This window comes from Poecile atricapillus, chromosome 6, assembly GCF_030490865.1.
Source record: "Poecile atricapillus isolate bPoeAtr1 chromosome 6, bPoeAtr1.hap1, whole genome shotgun sequence".
Classification (NCBI taxonomy): Eukaryota; Metazoa; Chordata; class Aves; order Passeriformes; family Paridae; genus Poecile; species Poecile atricapillus.
The window spans coordinates 17,292,901-17,311,866 of record NC_081254.1 but is presented as its reverse complement, the minus strand read 5'-3'; the positions used below and the strand labels follow the sequence as shown (position 1 = coordinate 17,311,866).

At 35.7% G+C, this 18,966-nt stretch overlaps 1 protein-coding gene across 2 annotated transcripts in view; it reads left to right on the top strand.

Annotated features, from left to right (window-relative positions):
- The window catches only part of ADK (adenosine kinase), a 272,833-nt gene that overhangs the window by 123,478 nt on the left and 130,389 nt on the right, over positions 1 to 18,966 (top strand). For both annotated transcript variants that reach the window (XM_058841194.1, XM_058841195.1), the window contains exon 6: positions 4,626 to 4,734. In XM_058841194.1, the coding sequence (XP_058697177.1) occupies positions 4,626 to 4,734 (109 nt within the window). The remainder of the gene's footprint in view (positions 1 to 4,625; positions 4,735 to 18,966) is intronic.

Sequence of the window (18,966 nt, the reverse complement as noted above, 5' to 3'; positions counted from 1 at the left end):
TGAATTTGTCTTTCATGTTTTCACTTGCTACTTTTTTTCTATTCATTTTTCTTGACCATGGTCCTCTCCTTTCTTCTTTCACCCTCTACCCAGAAGTCTTGAACTTGTGTTCTACTTCTTTGCCAATTGTCTTCTGACAATTTTTAAAGGTGTCAAAGCCAGCCAATCAGGTTAGCCTTAATTTTGAGAAATTACCAGCACACATCAGCCCTCCCTGATTTCTGGCAGCATTTAAACTTTTTATACTACATACTGAATCAATAATGAAAGTGGCATCAGTTACCCTGAAGAATATTTTCTTTTTGGCTCAGAATATGATAAAAATATCTGTCATTACCCTTTTTGGTTTCCTTCTGTGGCTTTCAATGCCATTGGTCCTGAGGACCTACTATTTTCCTTTCAAAGCAATATCAGGAGTTAGAATTTATTAAGGTGAGATAGCAGTCCAATAATTCAAGTCCATCCATACTTCATAGAAGTTGGTAAATGTTTTGGGTGGAATTAGAAAAGGTGGTACTCAGCAACATGAATTGAAATGAGAGTCCAAGGAAGAAGTATCTTCCACATAACATGTAGAACTCTAGAACAGTTTTAATTAGAGCAGATATCTGAGACAAACCTCTGCAGAAGGCAGGACCAACTTCAAAGGTAGATCAGGTATTTCACAGCCACGTCCAGCTGGGTTTTGAGTATTGCAAAGGATAGAGATTACACAAAGCTCTCTGGGCAAGCTGTTCAAACTTTTGATCACTCTTCACTGGAGAAATTATTTTGATGGTACCCAGTTGCTGTATTCCTTCTTCAAGCTTGTGTCTGTTCTTCCTTGTGTTCAAGAACAGTCTGGCTTCATCTTCTCTTGTAAACTTCTATGAGATATTTGAAGAAAGCAGGAAGCTCTCCCCTTAGGTACCTGTTCTTAAGGTTCACCCAAAGCCTTTGTGCATTTGTTAAGTGTTTCAGCCTCCTAATAATCTTGATGGCCCACTGCTGGAGTCACTGCTCTGTCAGTGTGTTGTAATGGAAAACTCAAAACTGGACACATAACTCCAGATAAAGTCTGCAGACATTGCCTGTTAGTTCCTTTGTTCCCCTGGCTGCATGTTAGCTCGGGTACACCTGGATGTGAGTAACGTTCTCAGTGTCATGCACTGCTGACTCATGTTCCAAGCCTGGTTCCTCAGCATCTCCAGGTCCTTCTCTGGAAAACTGTGTGGTGTCCTCTCAACATTCAGCCTATGTTGGTGTGTATAATTGCATGATTTTTCATTTACCTTCAATTTTTCTGCCAGCCTGATTCTTCAGGCTGTGAAGATCCATTGAATGATAGACAGCCCCTGCCCTCCAGCTTATTAATCTGTCCCTCCCAATTTAATGTTGCACATAATGTCTTACTCTCAGGAATGAATGTACATACACCATGGAAGAAGGAAGTTCATTCATCTTCATCTGGAGTTTTGACACTAATTATGTCTCCAGACTTCCCCCTATGTCTCCAAGATCCATATTCAGTTTTTCAAAGAGAAGAAAAGCAATAAAATGTTTTTCCGCTGTGATTCTCTCTCTCTCTCTCTCTCTCTCTTCAGTCACATAGTGTCTGTGTACACATCCTGTAGCAATCTCCATTTACTAGATAACAGGATGGGAAACTGAAATCAAGACTGTCAATAGGCACACAGTATGAATTCAAGAAAAACACGTGCATCTCAGTGGAATTTAAAGTTTAGGTAAATTTGTTTTTAAGAATGTCTGCAAATACTTCCTTGGTTTAATAAGCAGTATTTTTGGTTTGCTAACATAAACCACTCTTTTTTCTTGATATGAAATATTTGCTCAAGTACTAGACAGTGGCTTCATCTCAGTTGATGCTTGAGAGTGGCAGGGAGTTCATGCTCCTTGGTAGAAGAAAGTATAGCTGATGGTTGCTGTTAAAGGCTTTATTGTGCAATGTCCATCCTGTGAGAGCAAATTTATTCTCAATCTTTAATTACCCTCTGATTGTTTTTTGGTTTTTAGCATTTTCTATATTGGTGAGAATCGCTTCAACTTTGCTCCAGTTGATAACACTATTTATTGATTAATCTCTTGTCCCAGCTCAGATATGCGCTATTTCCTTCTTCAGCTCTCTTGTCTCTTTTGGAGCAGCTAACTAGTAGCACTCCTGGTTTTCCTAGGAAGTGGCTGGCTGTGTATATTTATGTTCCAGATGCTCTGATATGGATGTTTCGTGCTTCTGCTAACTCTGTCTAACTTTTTGCAGGATAGGGTTCTGAGCTGATGTGTGATTACCACCCTGAATTTTCTAGTTTAGCGATACTAATGTGCTTTGTTTTCTCAGAGCTTTGCAAGAAAATCCTAACACGTGATTAAACTCTAAAGTAATACCTACGCTCTGTCATAGTCTAGGATTTTGATTTGTGCATTCTGCTTAGAAATAACCACATGCACAGTGTCTCCATTAAGCTGTTTCAATTGAAGCACTCTGGCTGTCTCCAATTACTGCATTTCATTGAAAAAATATCTACCTAGTCTGTGCCCCACATGTTGAACTTAGTGCTGTCAGACTTACAGTTTTAATTTGGAAAAGTTCAGTGCTTTGTCGTCAGTATAGCAATCTTTTATTACCCATATGTGCAGAGCATCTCTACAGTTGGATGTAACCACACTAGCTAGGTTTACAGTTTCAGGGGCATGTGGTAAGTGAAAGGGAACATACAGAAAGTCTTTGCTCAGTTTTCTGGAACATAATTGCTTTTCACTTAGCAACGTACATAGACAGACAAGATTTATTTTTTTTCAAACTATGTCCTTGATGGATATTTAGGGTTTGCCAAAACTGAAAGATTTAATTTGCTTTTAAAGTTTGATTTACAGAAAATTACCACAGTTATGCCACTTGGTACTCTAGTGGATTTCTTGTCATTGAAATGATAATACTCATGAGGAATGAAACTTGTTGCCCTGTTACTTGTAATGGTACAGAGGCTTGGTGTATTTGTTCATAAATTTTTCTCTTTTTTTTTTCTTTTTTCTCTGTTCCAAATGTATATTAGTTTTCATTGCATTAGATTTTAGAATTAAAGAGATAAGCCCCAAGTCTGGTCATGGGCTGAAGTGACACAGAGCTGTAATTTTGGTATATTCAGATAAAGTTAGTCTAACTTCACTTTATATACGTGATCTGTTTAACTTACAAGGATTTTCAGTGATGTGTACTTCAGGAAGTTTACCAGGAGAGTCGGTTGCACTGTTCAGAAAACTTTTCTTTTGGTCTTGAGTTTGGTTTTCATTGAGCAAAGAATGTCTCTCTTAGTTACCTCCTAACACCTGACCATGTAATGAGCCTGGAGGCAGAAGCATACCTTGGTGAAAGCAGATGAGCAGTTTGCTCCCACCTCTGTCTCTGGATTGTAGTAACACTTGTATGGTAGAGGATGGTGCACACAACATCGATTGCATGCACCTCAGAAGGCCAAAGCTTTCAATAGCTGAATGTTGTATCTGTAATTACACATTAATTATCTGACTAATGTACTTAAATACCACAAAATAGTGGTGTGTTAATGTTAAAAGGGCATCCATTGAGTATTAAATTTTGAAAATTATATTTAAAGCTCTGTATGCTAGCATGGAAATAATCTCCTTCTCTAAATATTGCATGTTATTAAACTTTCTCATAATGCAATTGCATAGAAGAATTTAGTCATGGTAGCCAGAGTGGAGAGGTAGAGATCTTTTTATGACCTCTTTTTAGGGGTATGTCTGTAAGTTTTGTGTTTCATAAGGCTGAATGGAGTGGGTGAAGAAGGATTAAAATAGAATGAATCTTGCATGTAGCAGAAGCAATGTGATACAAGTATTTTTGTTCTTGGTAATGGAAGTTGTGTCCCACAGCTTGTGTTACAAGTTGTTAGGAAAGAAGGAAGTACAAATGAGTGTTTGGTAGTGTTCCAGTAATCCACAGCTAAGCCAAAGTTTTTTTTAACAGTTCATAATCTGAAAATAGCAACCTGACCCTTTTTTATTTGCTAAAGGAAAATCTGAACCTAATGGCGGAAAAAAAAACCCCAAAACAAGCCCCCTTTTAAATAATATAACTATTCATTGGAAAATTATAATGGCAAGACTTACATATCCATCAACCTTTGGCTTCCAGTGAGGGAAAATAGTTTTCAGAAGATAAACTGGAGTAACTACTTTTCTTTAGGTGTTAGGTACTAGAGGAGTTTTAATGAAAATCTGCAGATCCTAAACCATACGAGGGAGTTGATCACAGAATGAAACAAAGTTTGATTCAAAGCAAATGAAGGCACCGGAACAATATAATAGTGATAGGTTGTAGCTGAATTTAAAATACATTATTTAATATACCATTTAAATTCTATTTAATAGATTATTTAAATATATTATTTAGTTTTTACATTATTTAATATAATATTTATATTCTAATCTAATTTTTAAATATATTATTTACTTTTATGAAATGGTCAAAGTATATGTGGTTTTTGCTGCTCTTTGTTAATTGCTTTTATGTTCTTTAGGATCTTTGTGAAATTATGTTCATTATGAGAAATTTGCAGTACTGCTGTTTACAAAGGGTCTAACACTTGTTCTTTAATCACTTTCAGGTCTCTTGTAGCTAACCTTGCTGCTGCTAATTGCTATAAGAAGGAAAAGCATCTTGATTTGGAGAAGAACTGGAAATTGGTGGAAAAAGCCAAAGTTTATTATATTGCAGTAAGTTCAGCCTCTTTCAACTTGCTGAAGTTTGTGTTACAGTAAACTGAAGTTTAAGCAATGAGTAAATCTGTTGTATGTGGTTTGGAATGATTTTATAGGAAGACAGGGAAAGAAAATGACTGCTTCAATTTCAGTCATAGTTTGATTTCTTCAAAATTAGATGTACAAATGCAGAAGTATGTTTTAGTTGTATTCACTTAAATTGATGGGAAAAATCATAAGAACTAAACATATTTGCAGAGCTTTTGTAGTAATGCATCAAATTTACATTTCACATTTTCTAGTAAATTGTTGTGAAGGATGCACAAATTATGTAGAAAAACACTATTAGCATAATTATTCACTGCAAACAGTTTGAGCTTATTTGTGTGAACAATCTTAATTGCTATTTATTCCATAGTAATTACTGTGGCACCTTATAACTCAATATTTCAGAAACAATGATTTTGACAAATCTCTTAAATATGGGTGGTGGGGCAAACTGATTTTAATGATTAAATCTTGCTTCTGGAATAAAGGGGTGTTTGAGGATAGGGCATTAGTAGATTCACAATTAGTATTCTTTCTTTACTGTCCAGAATGAATCAAGCCAGATAAATCTATTTGTGTAGATTATGTCTTGCCTAAATAATAGTGGTGAATTTGTTCTCTCAAGTTGATATGAGTGATCAAAATTAAGAAACATAGAACATCTATGACAGATTAAAACCTCATAACATGCATGTAATATATGGATTCTGTATGACAGCTGTTTCCATTCTGCTACCTGAGCTATGTGGGAACAACTGGTGAGAAGTGTAAAAAATTGATTATCCAGGAGGAACAAGTTCATTGAAAATACAGTTACTTCTTTTAGGTAGTGTTAATGTCTCCTAGAGCCAGTTAGTGTGCACTGCTGTAGGCCTTACATGGTTGTTATTGATTCTTGTGTATGGCTGAGACTGCCCCTTTATAACTGTCAAAAAATACTTACAACCTTCTCTGTGTACAAAGAAGTACAAAGTCCTGCTGCTATGACCATATGTTCGTGCTGTAGTTAAAATATATGTAGGTGTATTGTCTACTAATTTTTTATTACGGTTTTTTTTCACATGTTCTGAGCTCTCTCTTTTCCAAATACCATGCTTGGGAATTACTGCTGTTGGCTTAAAAATTTTGAAAGGCTAAGAGTATAGTTTAAATGAAGAAGAATGGCAAATATTCCCAAAAGTTTTACAGCACTAAGTTTGGGTTTGTTTTTTTTTTTTTTAATTTTCCCATGCCTGTATATAATTCCCAGTGAAGCATCCAATGTAAAATTTGGAAAAATTAAACTTAGTGGAGATGCTTCAGGAAAACTGTGAGGTGCTATTACATGAGGTGCTGAACAGGTTTGTATTTTATAAGAAAAAGCCTTCTTATTTTAGTTCTGAAGTCACTCTTCTGTGTTCAGTCAGTTTGATCACTTAAATTTTGACTAGATGATTCACTACACTGATTTTTGTATATATTAAAAGCTGTTTTTCTTAGATGGCAGTTCTACAACATCCAAACTTTGACTAGGAGACAGAGAATTATTGTACTAAACTGGAAATAAACCCCAAGATGTGCAAGTATTAATGGATAAATGAATAACACTGAAGTGCTAATAAATGGTATTATATATTTACAATATGATATTCAGATTAGGAAAGTATATGATTGCAGATGTTTTGAGTGAAGAGCCGTGTTTACATGTAGAGCAAAAGCATTCAGGGATGGGCTCAACTCAGATTTCTAGGACAGTATTACCACTTCAGATTACAGACTGTGTTCACAAATTTACTGAAGGAGAGGAGACAGTGTAGAAGCGTCCATGGTTCCTCGTGCTACAGTGTGCTCATGTCCTTTTCTTTCATTTAGCTTCTTTACTTGTGGGTTTGTAGTGATTTACCAGATTAAACGAATCCATGTAGTGAGCATTTACCACTCCTGAGGAATAGAGGGTAGCTCTGAGTCATTCATTTGTCTGCTGTTTGTCTTGACTTCAGTCTCGTTGCCTTCCTTGACTTTGCACTGTGCATATGTTGCTTTTCATTTCCTTCTTTCTATCCAACTGTCACCTATTTCTTGGATTGCATTAGAGTGTATGTCAGTGACAGCTACTTATTCTGGAAATCCATGTCCTGAGATTATAAAACAATATATTTTCTTGGCAGAACTGGGCAGTTGTTGCTTTAGGACAGGTCTCTGATATCCTGTGGTCACCTGTATGAGTTTCGAAGAATAGACAATATACTTTTCAATGCAGCATTCAGCAGAATGACACTCACGTGAAACTTAGCTCTAAAATCTAATCAGTTCACAGAGGGAGGAGTAGGTACAAAGGAAAAGATAGTGAAGCTGTGACAGAACCCTTAAAGACAGCTTCTGTTACCATGGATGAACACAATACATTTATTTTAGCCAGCTGGTAATCAGATCCAGCAGACAAATTAGAGAAAGACAAGCAGAGTATAGGACCCAGTAAATCACTGATAGAAGCAAAATTCAGAGGCTGCCCCACCTTTCTCAAAGATGATAAACTTTAAAGGTGTATTTTAATCCCTTGAAATTACTCTATTTTGTATCATTTAAGATAGGCTACATGTACTGTCAAACTCTATGCAATTTCTTTTCCTTCTCCAGATATAATTCCTATACTTGCGGTAATTTATACCATTGACATAGTATCTTCCAGTCTGTCATATTCATTTCACTGTGGATCAGCTAGCTATGCTGCTGGTGTCTGATTAGAATTCGCTGTGAGGGATTTTATTTGGCTCCTACTGAGGCTAGAAGATGTCTCTTACTCAGACATTTCCCTTATTTCAGAGTAAGTTGAGAGTCATGATAGCACTAAACACTGTCATTCAGTCTCTGGAACTGTGAATGGGACACAACATGAAACTAATTATAAATTTGGGGGACAGGCAAATTAATTTTTTTTTTTCCTATGAGTTTGTGCTTGCTGTCAGGAGTTGCATTTTAGAAATCATAGGTTTTAGAGCTGCATATTACAAACTTGGGTGATAAAACTCCATATTTGTGCAGCTTGTCTTATTTTAAGAGGCATCTGTGGGAGTTGCTGGTGTTCAGTTTCTTGAACATTGCAGACAAACATTTTGACATTATTAATGCAACTTAAAGTATATAGCTGTTAATTTTCATATTTTACAAAGGCCTGAAGTGCAAGGATATTTTTATTGTCAGTGGTTTTGGTTAAAAAGAAGTATCTGTTGATAAGAGTTACTTAGAAGAGCAGAAGGAAATTGAGAAGAATTTTAGTCAATTGTCTCCAATGGGTAACTCTGTTTTACTGTATATAAGTAAATTTTGCATTTGTTCTTCCATAATGGGAAGAAAACAGAAAAGGAGAAAATGCTTTCCTTCATTAAAAGCTGCACTTAACCTTGTGAAATCTTAACTGTATCAATTGATACATACAGCTTGCTCATACAGACAGCTGAATTTTAACTTTCTCTCTGTACATGAACATGATTGTTTAAACGTGTGGTGGCTTCCCAGGTATGTGTTTTCTCCTGTTCCAGTTAGCCATCCTTATTTCAGCCAGTTACTTAATTTTACCCAATTTGTCCTTCAGTCCAACACCTGCACTTGTTTAATGTTTGCAGTTGGTGATTATGAGGTGGATGGAACACTGGCATTTGATGCTCGTATTTTCCTGGTGCTGAAGTAATGTATTTCTTCTTGAAAGTTGCTTCTGTGCTTCAGTTGGTTTTTTTTGTTTGCTTCATTTTCTTTCCCAAGCACTTTCCTTTACTAAGCATCTGAAATGGCAGTATTGACTGCAGCTGTGTTCCCAGTCTGTGCTAACGTGAGTTGTAACTCAGAATGGATCAGTAACGTAGCTTTCAAAACCCAAACAAATCTTCTTTGTTATTTGGCTGTTGTTATTTCATAATCTGTAAAAGTTTAAACTGTTTTCTCCTCCTACATCTGCATAGCAAATACTTAAAGTTTCTAAATGATAATGCACTTCAGTCGTACCACAGTGAGTATAAAATTTTCTAATGCTGCTTTGATTTGTTAGCCCACAGTTGAATTACATTCACCCCCTTCAGCATCTTTTGTGCTTTCAAAGTTGATATCAAGTGTAGTTTATTTTGTTGATAATGGCAGTTCTGATGAAGACCAGGAATTCTGGGCTTAGGCTGAGTTTCCAGGAGGAAATGCCATTTATTACAGCAAATCATGGTGAACCTAATGCAACACATCTATCTGCTGGAGAAATTTGAAAACTTTAACCACCCTGGTCTGTTTCAACAAACACTGTGCTATTTTTATATTTATTTTCTTTTAATACCTAAGTGCTTGTCTAAGCAGAGAGATACTGTGGTAGTGTAGTGGGCTTGATGGAGGAATTATCTGGTTTCAACATGAGTCTGTCAAAACATAAGCTTGATGTCAGCAATGAGTAGTAAAGCTTAAATAATATTCTACAGTATTTTACATGGGGTTTGGCTATTTTACTTTTGAAAAAATGCTGATTATTATAACAATGTAAGTATAAATGAAATTTCTTTTGTGCTGTCTTTTCCTTTCAGAGCCGTATTCAGTGAATGCATTTTTATTGTAATTTACTGCTATGATAAGTATGATAACTTACAATGGATTGCAAGAGGCTTTTTCCTTTGAGATGTGCTAGGTCTGTGCTAGGAAACAAGATACTGGCAGGAAGCAAAATATCCCTTAGAAAAGACATTTGTCTGAATAACTTCACAATATTTTTTTTTCCTATTGATGACTTTTGTCATAGTGCTCTGGCACCAGTATGTTATGCCATTTGACATGCAACACTGTTTCTCACAATGATTAATAGGTTTTATGGCCAGGAAAACACCATACTGAATATCTTAGCCATGGAGAAGAAGGTACAGCTAGCAACAGTTAATCGTGGCCTGTTTTTGATGGCCTGGGATAACATCCCCTTACTGAAACCCATCATCTTGAGCCATTGTGTTTTCTGGAAGTCATAGCTGAAGGGGGATGCATTTGCTGTGGAGAGATGATAGACTCTGTATCTAACCAGGAAGAAAATCTGCCATTTACTGTATTCCAAAACAAATATGGGGGGAAAAAACCTTTCTCGCTCATAAATACAGAAATCCACCGCTTTATTTCTTTGATTAAAATGCAAAAAAAGGTTTTGTCTAAACTGGCACCAGCCACATGTTGTGTCATCCTGTGATATATTTAGGAAGTGGAGTGCATTATGCTACTATTTCAGGTATAACTTCTCATGTCTAAACTATTTTGTTAATGTTTTCTCAAGTAACTTTTGTGAAAAAATGAATTAGAAATTTCTTTTTTTTTTTTTCTTGTGAAATTTGGTCTTCAAGATGCCATTCTTCAAAATGAATGCTTTGTAGTTTATGCAGAAAAATACGTCATCAGCTTTTAACAAAGGTTGTACCTCGTATTTCTATAAGATAAAATTAACGAGAATCTGTCTAACATTGTAAAAATATTTAGTTCTAAATGTTCACCTCTATGCGATTAATTGTATTTTTTAAGATGAAGAACATACATATTTCCTTTTCAGTCCTTCTCCTCCTACCCCAGTAGCCTTTAAATTGCAGATATGTTTCTTCAGCACAGTAATTAGTGAAGTTCAGTCATCGCTCCTTTTATCATGTGATTTTTGTGTGGTTTTTTTAGAAGAATGCCTTATTAGAACACTTACACAGCCAGTCTAGCTGCAACAGCCAGGCGGCAATAGCAGTGCCATTTTTCACAAAGAAAATGTTGAAAAGGAGCCAAATGTTTGGTGGCAGAGTCTGTTGCTAGGAAATCAAGTTCCTGAGGCGATTAATGACAAAGCAAGCAATAAAAAGAAGGCAGAATTACAGATTTAAAAGAGAGGGAGAAAAAAAAGTGGTTGGTGTTATAATTACCCAAAGAAATCCGTACTCATTAAATTGGCTGTTTTTATGATTGACTTTAATTGGAGGTTAGCTCAGATATTTAGCTCCTTTCCCACCCCTTTAAACACACACATGCACATAATCTGTAGAACTGCAGACTTGTTTTTCTAAGCATTGAGAGGAGCTTGCCCTGTAATTTGATCCCCACTGACAGATGCATTTTCTATGCTGCCATTTTGAATTAACCTATTGTGCAACAATTTTCCTCAGCTCTGTTGAATAAAACATCAAGTCTTATTACCTCAGATGGATTTGATAGAGTAAAAGAATGTACTTCTAGCTGAAGTAGACTATTTGCAATGAGTTCAGTGATTTGAACTCTGCCAACAAGCCCCAATAATTTGTGATGTATACTTAAAGAATGAAAGAGAGAAGAGCCACGTGGGGGGTCTTTTTGGCTGTATGAAGTTCAAACACAAACCTCGGAGTAATATTGTTGTATGTGCTAAGGTTATGTCCTGAGATCAAACCTTTTTAGATGAAGCATGTTAACTGAGATTTTTTACTATTAAGCAGATTAGGTTTGAACTAGAGATTCTCTTACCCTAGTAGTTACCAAACTGTCAGGCTGTTGTGGGATTGCAAAAATAAAAATCAATCCCCCTCTCCCAGAAGCCCCAATAGTGGGATTTTACCTCTGAGACTTCTTTTGTGAAGAGAAATTTTCACTTATAAAGTTAGGCTCAAATAAATGATGTTTTACAATTATATTAAATTCCAAATTACTCTGTGATAAGGGGAGAACAGGCTTTCACCTTATTCACTTTTCTGCCCAATTAGAAAAACTTACACAGTTGGTTCAACAAAATTTTGGCACAGAAATGGGAAGGCAACTGACCCTGACATTTAAATCCTGTCATGTTTCATTGCTCGTTTCAAGACAATATTCCCTACTTGGAGCAAGTGATAAGTGAGAAAATAACCTTTTACAATACCTGCAAGTGAATACACAGAAACTAGCTGTAAAAACCAAATGATGCCATAGCTCTCCGAATTCCGAACCAAACAGGGAAACAATAGAACTGCGCTTATTCTGTCCAACAAAACCCACATTACTAATCAGATGCCAATGCCAAGCTGTCTGCTTTGTTAAATACCCAGGTTCCCTGAGGCAAGAAGACAGCTGCTATAACTATTATGAAATTTGGTAGCTCAATCTATTTTTGCTACCCTTGGGCTATCAAGCTACTGTTAATTCAGACCACCCCAATTGGTACACTTTAGGGATTTTTTTCAAAGTGTTTGTAATTAAAATGATAAAACATCATTATTACTCCGAAGATGTTGTGCACGCTTTGTATTTGACAGATACCTACAGAGATAAACCCAGCGTGTAATTTTCATTGACATAATGGTTGTGATTGCATTACCCTTTTAAAAGTATATTGCTTTTTAAAGGGGGGGGTGGGGAGAAGAAGGGAAAGGGCATGCTTTTATTTCATTAATAGAATATGTAAATCTGTTGAAATACTAAATCAGTCTCTTGGTTGTAAGCTACTTGTCTGCACAGACTGAATCAGGCTTTGTAGCAGGCTGGGGAGTGTTGAGAATTGGTGTTCACGAGGGACAGGGACCTGCTGTGCCACCCACAGCTGACTGCAGAGACCTCTGCTCCCAGGTGCCTCTGCCTTTCAGGCCAGTCTCCAGTCATATTAAGTCTGGCCAGACTTAACACACTTATTTAAATGTAAATTAAAAAGGGAAGACTTCATACTCTTAAGTGGTGAGGTGAATCAGTTGGAGGGGGAATTTTTACTGTAGCTTCTCTTGCATGTCAGGTTTTATTTGATGCTCTCCTTATGAGAGCATAAGAATTTTGTCTGTTACCATGTCAACTTTCTTAGAGCAAAAGCTCAAAACTAAAGCACCATCAAATCAAGACATTAGAAGCTCTGAAATAATATTGGTTCTATCTTGTATTAATTTTTGTTTCAGTTCTTCTTTGATAACATTTTAAAAGAATCATTCATTTAAGACTGTTCTAAAGACCAAAACTTGACATTTGAGTTTTTCTTGTTTGAGTTAAACTTGTTTGTTTTGGTTGCTGCCTACCAAAATTTATCTTAGATTCTAGTCACCACTCTGTGTACAGTTGATTTAAATGTAGGGTTCTTGCTATCTCCTAAAGGACTTGATCTCATTAACATGAGGAAATGTCATAGTCAGCATAACCCTGAAATATGTATTGTGTCTGTCATTATGTCATCAACTTTTACATTTAAAAAACCTAAAAATTCTGCAGCAACTCTACTCTTTTACATGAAGAAAGCCTATTTTTTCAACTGCGAAGCCTGTGCATAACTTTAGAGCTAAGCTATTTATTATAGCCCACTACTTGGTCTGAAGTGAAAATTACAGTTTCATTTATTGTTTACTTGTGTAATAAGGGCAGTGCAGTAGTTTAAATACAATTTTTTAGGTTTTTTTTGCAAATGGTTATGAAGAATGATTTGCTTTGAAATGAGCATTGAAGTGATAACATTTGGGCATGATATTTCAAAGCCAGTAACTTACAGTAAAATTATAGAATGTTAAAATACTCATGCATGTAATGCAAGGGAATTCAAATATGCTGCTTTTTATCCTGAAACTTAAACTGTACTGAGGGGCATCTATCTTCACTGTAGTCTGGAGGTGCTTTGAAATAACAGGATAGGAACCTGCAGGCTACTTTTTGATTCTGCAAGAAATAATTACTGTTTTAGAAAGTTAAAATGTTTTTACAGCATAGCTAATCAATATCCTAAAAGTCTGTGTTGAGAAGAATTTTGTGCTACATTGTGCTTAGTAATTGTGTACTTGGAGTAAAAAAATTATTTTGCAAAAATGCTTCTAAGTGGATTTTCACTCATAATATTAAACACATAAATAGTATGCCTTGCAGATTTGGCTTTTTACAACTTTGTGATAAGTTCTTTGGCCCTTTAGGAGGCAGAAGGGCTGAGTCCTGCCAGCTTTGTTTGTTGTCAGGTTTATTTGAAATAGGAGTTGACTGATCCCAAAAGCAGGCTCTGGAAGTTCACGTGAAAGGAGCTTCTGAGAAGTTTTTGTGGTGTGCTTTAATCCTTCTGGTCGTCAGGCTGCTGTTCAATCAGCAGTGCACTGGGTCACCTTGGTAAATGTGCTTCAGACTGTCTGGTTTGGTCAAAAGAAAGAAGATCCTTCTTTTTTCTTTTCTTTTTCCTTTAATTAAGGGTAGAATGCTCAAGGAAATACTACATTCTCTGAATAAGTAATAAGTGCTGGTTTTGAAGAATTTTTTTTCATTTGGAGAAATGGATGTGAGACAGTGTTTCTTTCTAAGGAATATACAGACCATCATGGTAGCAGGTAGTGCTTGACAGGTAAAACATCATTTTTGCAATATGAACAAGATAAAAACACCAGTACTAATCCTTGCAAAGGTCTGACTTAAACAAAAGATAAGGGCCCTTAGATTTTTTCCATAATAGAAGGATTTTGCTGATGCAGCTGCTGCAGAAAACCATCCTGGGGATTTACACTTCTTTCTGGCATAAGCACCCTGATATGGAGTCACTTTGTAACAGCTGCTGCACCAGCAGAAGTGCTCTCACCTTCCTAATCTTACTTGCACCGTGTTTCTATAGCAGGGCTGTGTTGGTTAAGGGTAAAGTGGCTTTTGCATGTTTCTAAAAAATGTAGCTGCTTAAACAAAATAATTTAATAAACACCTGGCCATAGTATTCACCATAAATACTCAGACCTTGTGGTCCATAAATATTGCAAAGCTCTTTCTAAGTCACAAGATTTCCCATGGTTAGTACATGGCTAACAATTCTCACCCTTGGAGAGGTGTAGGTGAGAGAAAGGTGTCTGGTTACCACTTTTTATGCTGAAGTTATGGAAGTTGTTTTGCAGAATGCCACTGCTCCTAATAGTTTTTGCCAACTATGATATTGCCAGATGCAATATAACAATACTTTCCTGCAAATTTGAAAATGGTGGGAAACAGCAGTTAACAGTATTTATCATGAAATATGCCTCAGCATATGCCTCTGAACATGTCTTTTTAAGACCATATGGAGTATAATTGGTGCTGAACAACATTGAGGTGTTTTGTGAAAAGTAAAGGCTAAGCACTATAAAGAGTCATAAAATCTGAAAGAATGAGGCAAATGTAAGAAATGGGAGAAAGAGGGCGGTACTGAATACTCTGCCTTGCTCTCTGCATAACCTGATGTGAAAGAACACAGTATTTTTTCATAGATTTCTCTTCACAGTAGGGTTAAAATAAAGAAATTCAGCAAAAAAGTGGCAGGTAGTTGATATGGAAGATGGTGTGAGTAATTGGAATGAAGCAGAGACAACCTTGTCATCTTCTGAGGGCACCAAGGACATTACTGGCATTTATAGCTGTGTATACTGTCATTGATCGCAGCAAAGTAAGGTAAGAATGAACTTTGTTCCTTAAATATGAATTTCCCTTGTCCTTTGAGGACTGTAGTCAAAACTCAGTACTTTTTATTTGTTTAGTTACCAGATAGTATTTCCTATTTCCAATAGGAAAAATTCCAATTTAGAATTAATAGAGCAATGTACTAAAATTTAAATTCCTCATTATTTTATTTATTTTAATCATGAACTACAACTAAATCTAGGAAAAAAGTTATGAACTAGAAATGATTGAAAATTTTCAACAATATGAAGGATCCAATTTTCGCTGAAGAAAGAGAGAAATTTTCAATGAGCGTGTATATAAAGGACAGCAAGTATTCATTCCCCAGAACCAGTGCTGTTCCTAAGTGTTTCTTTATACTGCTGAGAATGGGCTGAAGAGAGTTTCTGCTGAGGACTGTAGATTCTTATCTGCCTAATTGAGCCATCATTTGTTGACATGAGGGAAATCATGTGACCTGCCTTTAATGCATTTCACAGTAACAGCAGAAGTAGAAAATGTCATTCATGGAAGGGGAGCAGAAAATATTAAAATTTTTTAGGTTATGGAATATTGTGAAATTTGTATTGCAGCAGAGTCAAATGTTTGAACATCAGAATGGTAAATACATTAAATAAAATAATCCGATTCTAATTATCTTGAAAACATTGAATTTCTTTCTATTACAAAGCCTACAGACCTTCAAAATACGAATTTCGTGAGTACTTAGTTTTATCAGTATGACGATAAAATTATGTCAGTAAAATTGAAAGCATGTGTCATCTTTCTTTTCTCTTGAGTAAAAATGTCATTATAGTAATCTGGCCAATTGCAGAGTTGGTACCAAGTGTTGTACAGTGGTAAAAGTAACAACAGAAAATAACCAATATTATGATCTAGTAGATAGATATCAGAAAAGGGTATTAAAACCCCCTGTAATTGGAGGTATATTTTCTGCTTTATTCAGTCACTCTACTGTAATCAATTTTATATTAAACTTCAGTCATGCTCCCCAAGCAATTTCATAGAATGTGGAATTACAGGCTTAACAGTTGACTTTTTGGGGTTTTTTACAGCACTAGGTTGAATTGATCTCATCTGTAAGAAAGTTAATTTCAATTTTGTTTTAAAAACATGGGATTATTGACTGCTCTGTTGATAAAGTGACATCATAGGTTGGAGGAGAGGGGTTTAGCAGCAAAACCACTTTAGAATTATATCTAGAAATTAACTGAGTAACCTGAGATTGATAGCATTGTAGAGACTTTTTTACTAATTAATAGATGATCTGATGGTGTCTGCTGATTTTCATACCACTAGCAGTCATGTCAGCACTGACCTGACAGGAAAGAGTATCAGAAGAGTACTCCAGTCCTTCTGCAGCCTCAGATCTGTGTAGGAAATCTTCTCTGCTGAAAAGAGTTGACAGCTGGAAGAGAATTGTATGCACTTCTCTTGTCTTAGTCTTGTCTAGACGTCCATGTGTGGCTGTTGTTGGGATGTGATACTGGGCTAGGAAGGACTTTGAACTGATAATTTACTATTGCAGCTTTTAAGTTCAAAAGATTCGTGGCTTGCACCTCTCATTCTTGCTTTTTGACCTAGTGCGAGGACTGAAACGGAAACCATAATGAAAAGTAAGACAGAAGTGTCAGAGCTTGAAAAGAAAAGTATAAATCTTTAGATGTTGGGAAAGAAATTCTCCTGGGCATGTTTTAATGTAGTGTCCTTCTCTTTTACATAAAAAGAATATATGTGCTTTAATGTTTTATTTTCCAAAAAATGTGATAATGTTAATGCAGTAGAATACAGCATTACACGTTGGTGAACCATGGTGGAGCATTTAATGTGTTTTGCACACTGTTCGAGCTATTGGCTTTAGATTTGAAAGTAGATTTTGTTAAGCTATAATTGTTTTAAACTTGTGTTACCAATTAGAAAACGACTTGACAATTAACATCTGCCCTGAAGGCAAATGTTTTAATTCTGGTGGTACAATGTAATAACATCTAAGTAGAAAATTCCAGGATGAATTTAGACTTTTTCATGTAGAAGACAACACCCAGCATGTTACCCACGATGTGAATTCCGTTTTCTTAGCTGTAGGCTATAAATGGTCATAATACCTAAAAAGCTATAATTGAATCACAGTCAATATATATTTGAGCTGCTGTCAGAGTCATCCTTGCCACCTTGTTCACTCCTACAAAGGAATAGTTCAGACCTTTGGACAGAACGCAGGATGTTTTGGTGCTGAGTGACATTTGCCAGGAAGGAAGAGCATTTCCACATTTCTTCCCATTTTCCTCATTTCAGCCCAATTAGATTAGAATGGAGCAAGCCTTAGACTGCTCTTGCTTGCTCTTTTTCTACTCAAATGTATTTATGCATATGCAACTGATGAATCAGTTGGAATTTTAAAAGTAATTTTTTCCTCCTGCTAACAATAATTAGGGAGTACTGTTATAGGAAGAGGGTTTTTTTTCCAAGAATCTAAGCTCAGTCATCATCTTGTCTTTTCAATCTTATTAGTACTGTATATATTATAATGCTAAAAGTAGTCACCAACATTTTATTGTAAATAGACACTATTTAATATTGCATCAGTTTTACAACACTGTCTTGTCCTCTTGTTACAAATCACATAAGTTTTCAATTTAACAATAGGCTAGGTTTAACATTAATGTAAAATACATATCATTACATGGAATTCCTGGAAGCTGCTTCCGCTGGTAGCTGGAAGACTCTTAAAACAAGAAAAACAAACCCAAAAAACCTTAATATTATTGTATGGTTGTGTTTCTGGTTTTGCCAATTCAAAATGTCCAGTGGAAATCAATTTTTGGTTTTAGTACAGCAAGAAAACAGGGATCAAAATAATAAAAATTTTGGTTTGTTGATGTGGCCACTGTGAAAAAATTAGTGCTGCAGAGTGACTCATCTGTACCAGAAGGGCAACAGTAGCCCACAGCTAAATAAAAAGAAATATCAGTTACTTTATGTATGTTCTTATGTTTTGCTTTTCTGCATTAATTATTTTAGATTAAATGAGATTAAATACCTACTATGACCTCAATGAACTGAAAGATTGCATTATGAATTAGGCAAAATCTTGCACAACAATCCTGTACAGATTTTTGCCCAGGTCTAGGATGTGTTTACAGTCCTTTCAAGTTGAAAAGCTGTAGCTAAATATGGAATTTTGATGAAATGCATAAAATATGTTAGCTGTAAATTCTACATGAGTATTATTTGCTTGGAGTTCTGTTTGCCTTCACTGATAAGTTTGCCTAGCAATACTCAGAAATGATGACTGCCCTGGAATTGATGACGGTTCAGAAATAAGCCTTGTGCAAATTAGGGGGAGTTAATACTTGCCTGATACAACAAATACGTAAGAAATTTTAGAGCAAGCGTAAAAGGGGTTCCCAAATTAAAAGCTCTTGTTTAAAAACAACAAAAAGCTTTTAGAAATCCTGTGAAACATTGTGAGTTCATCTTCTGTGTAATGTTTATTGCCACAAATGTTTGAGACTATATTATAATAAACTCCCCAGTTCTTCCCAGATGTTAAGGATTATTATTAATGACTCATTTGGCTTTGTAATTGCCATAAAATTTTTTCATTACCAAAACCTCTGATGAGAAAACAGCTTTCCCAAAATTTCTCAGTACACTGGTTTTTATATTGAACTTTATAGTTTGTTTGTTTTTCAAAAGCTCTTAGCTTGTAATGTCTGATATAAAGTGGTTTTTTGCCTAAAATTCATTGTAAAAGGGCGCACATATGGTTGATCTGCCTTTGTCTTATTTTGTATAGCCGTGTTTGGCATAATGTTTCAGATAATGGAATACCACAGATCCTTCAACCCCCTAATAATCTCTGCT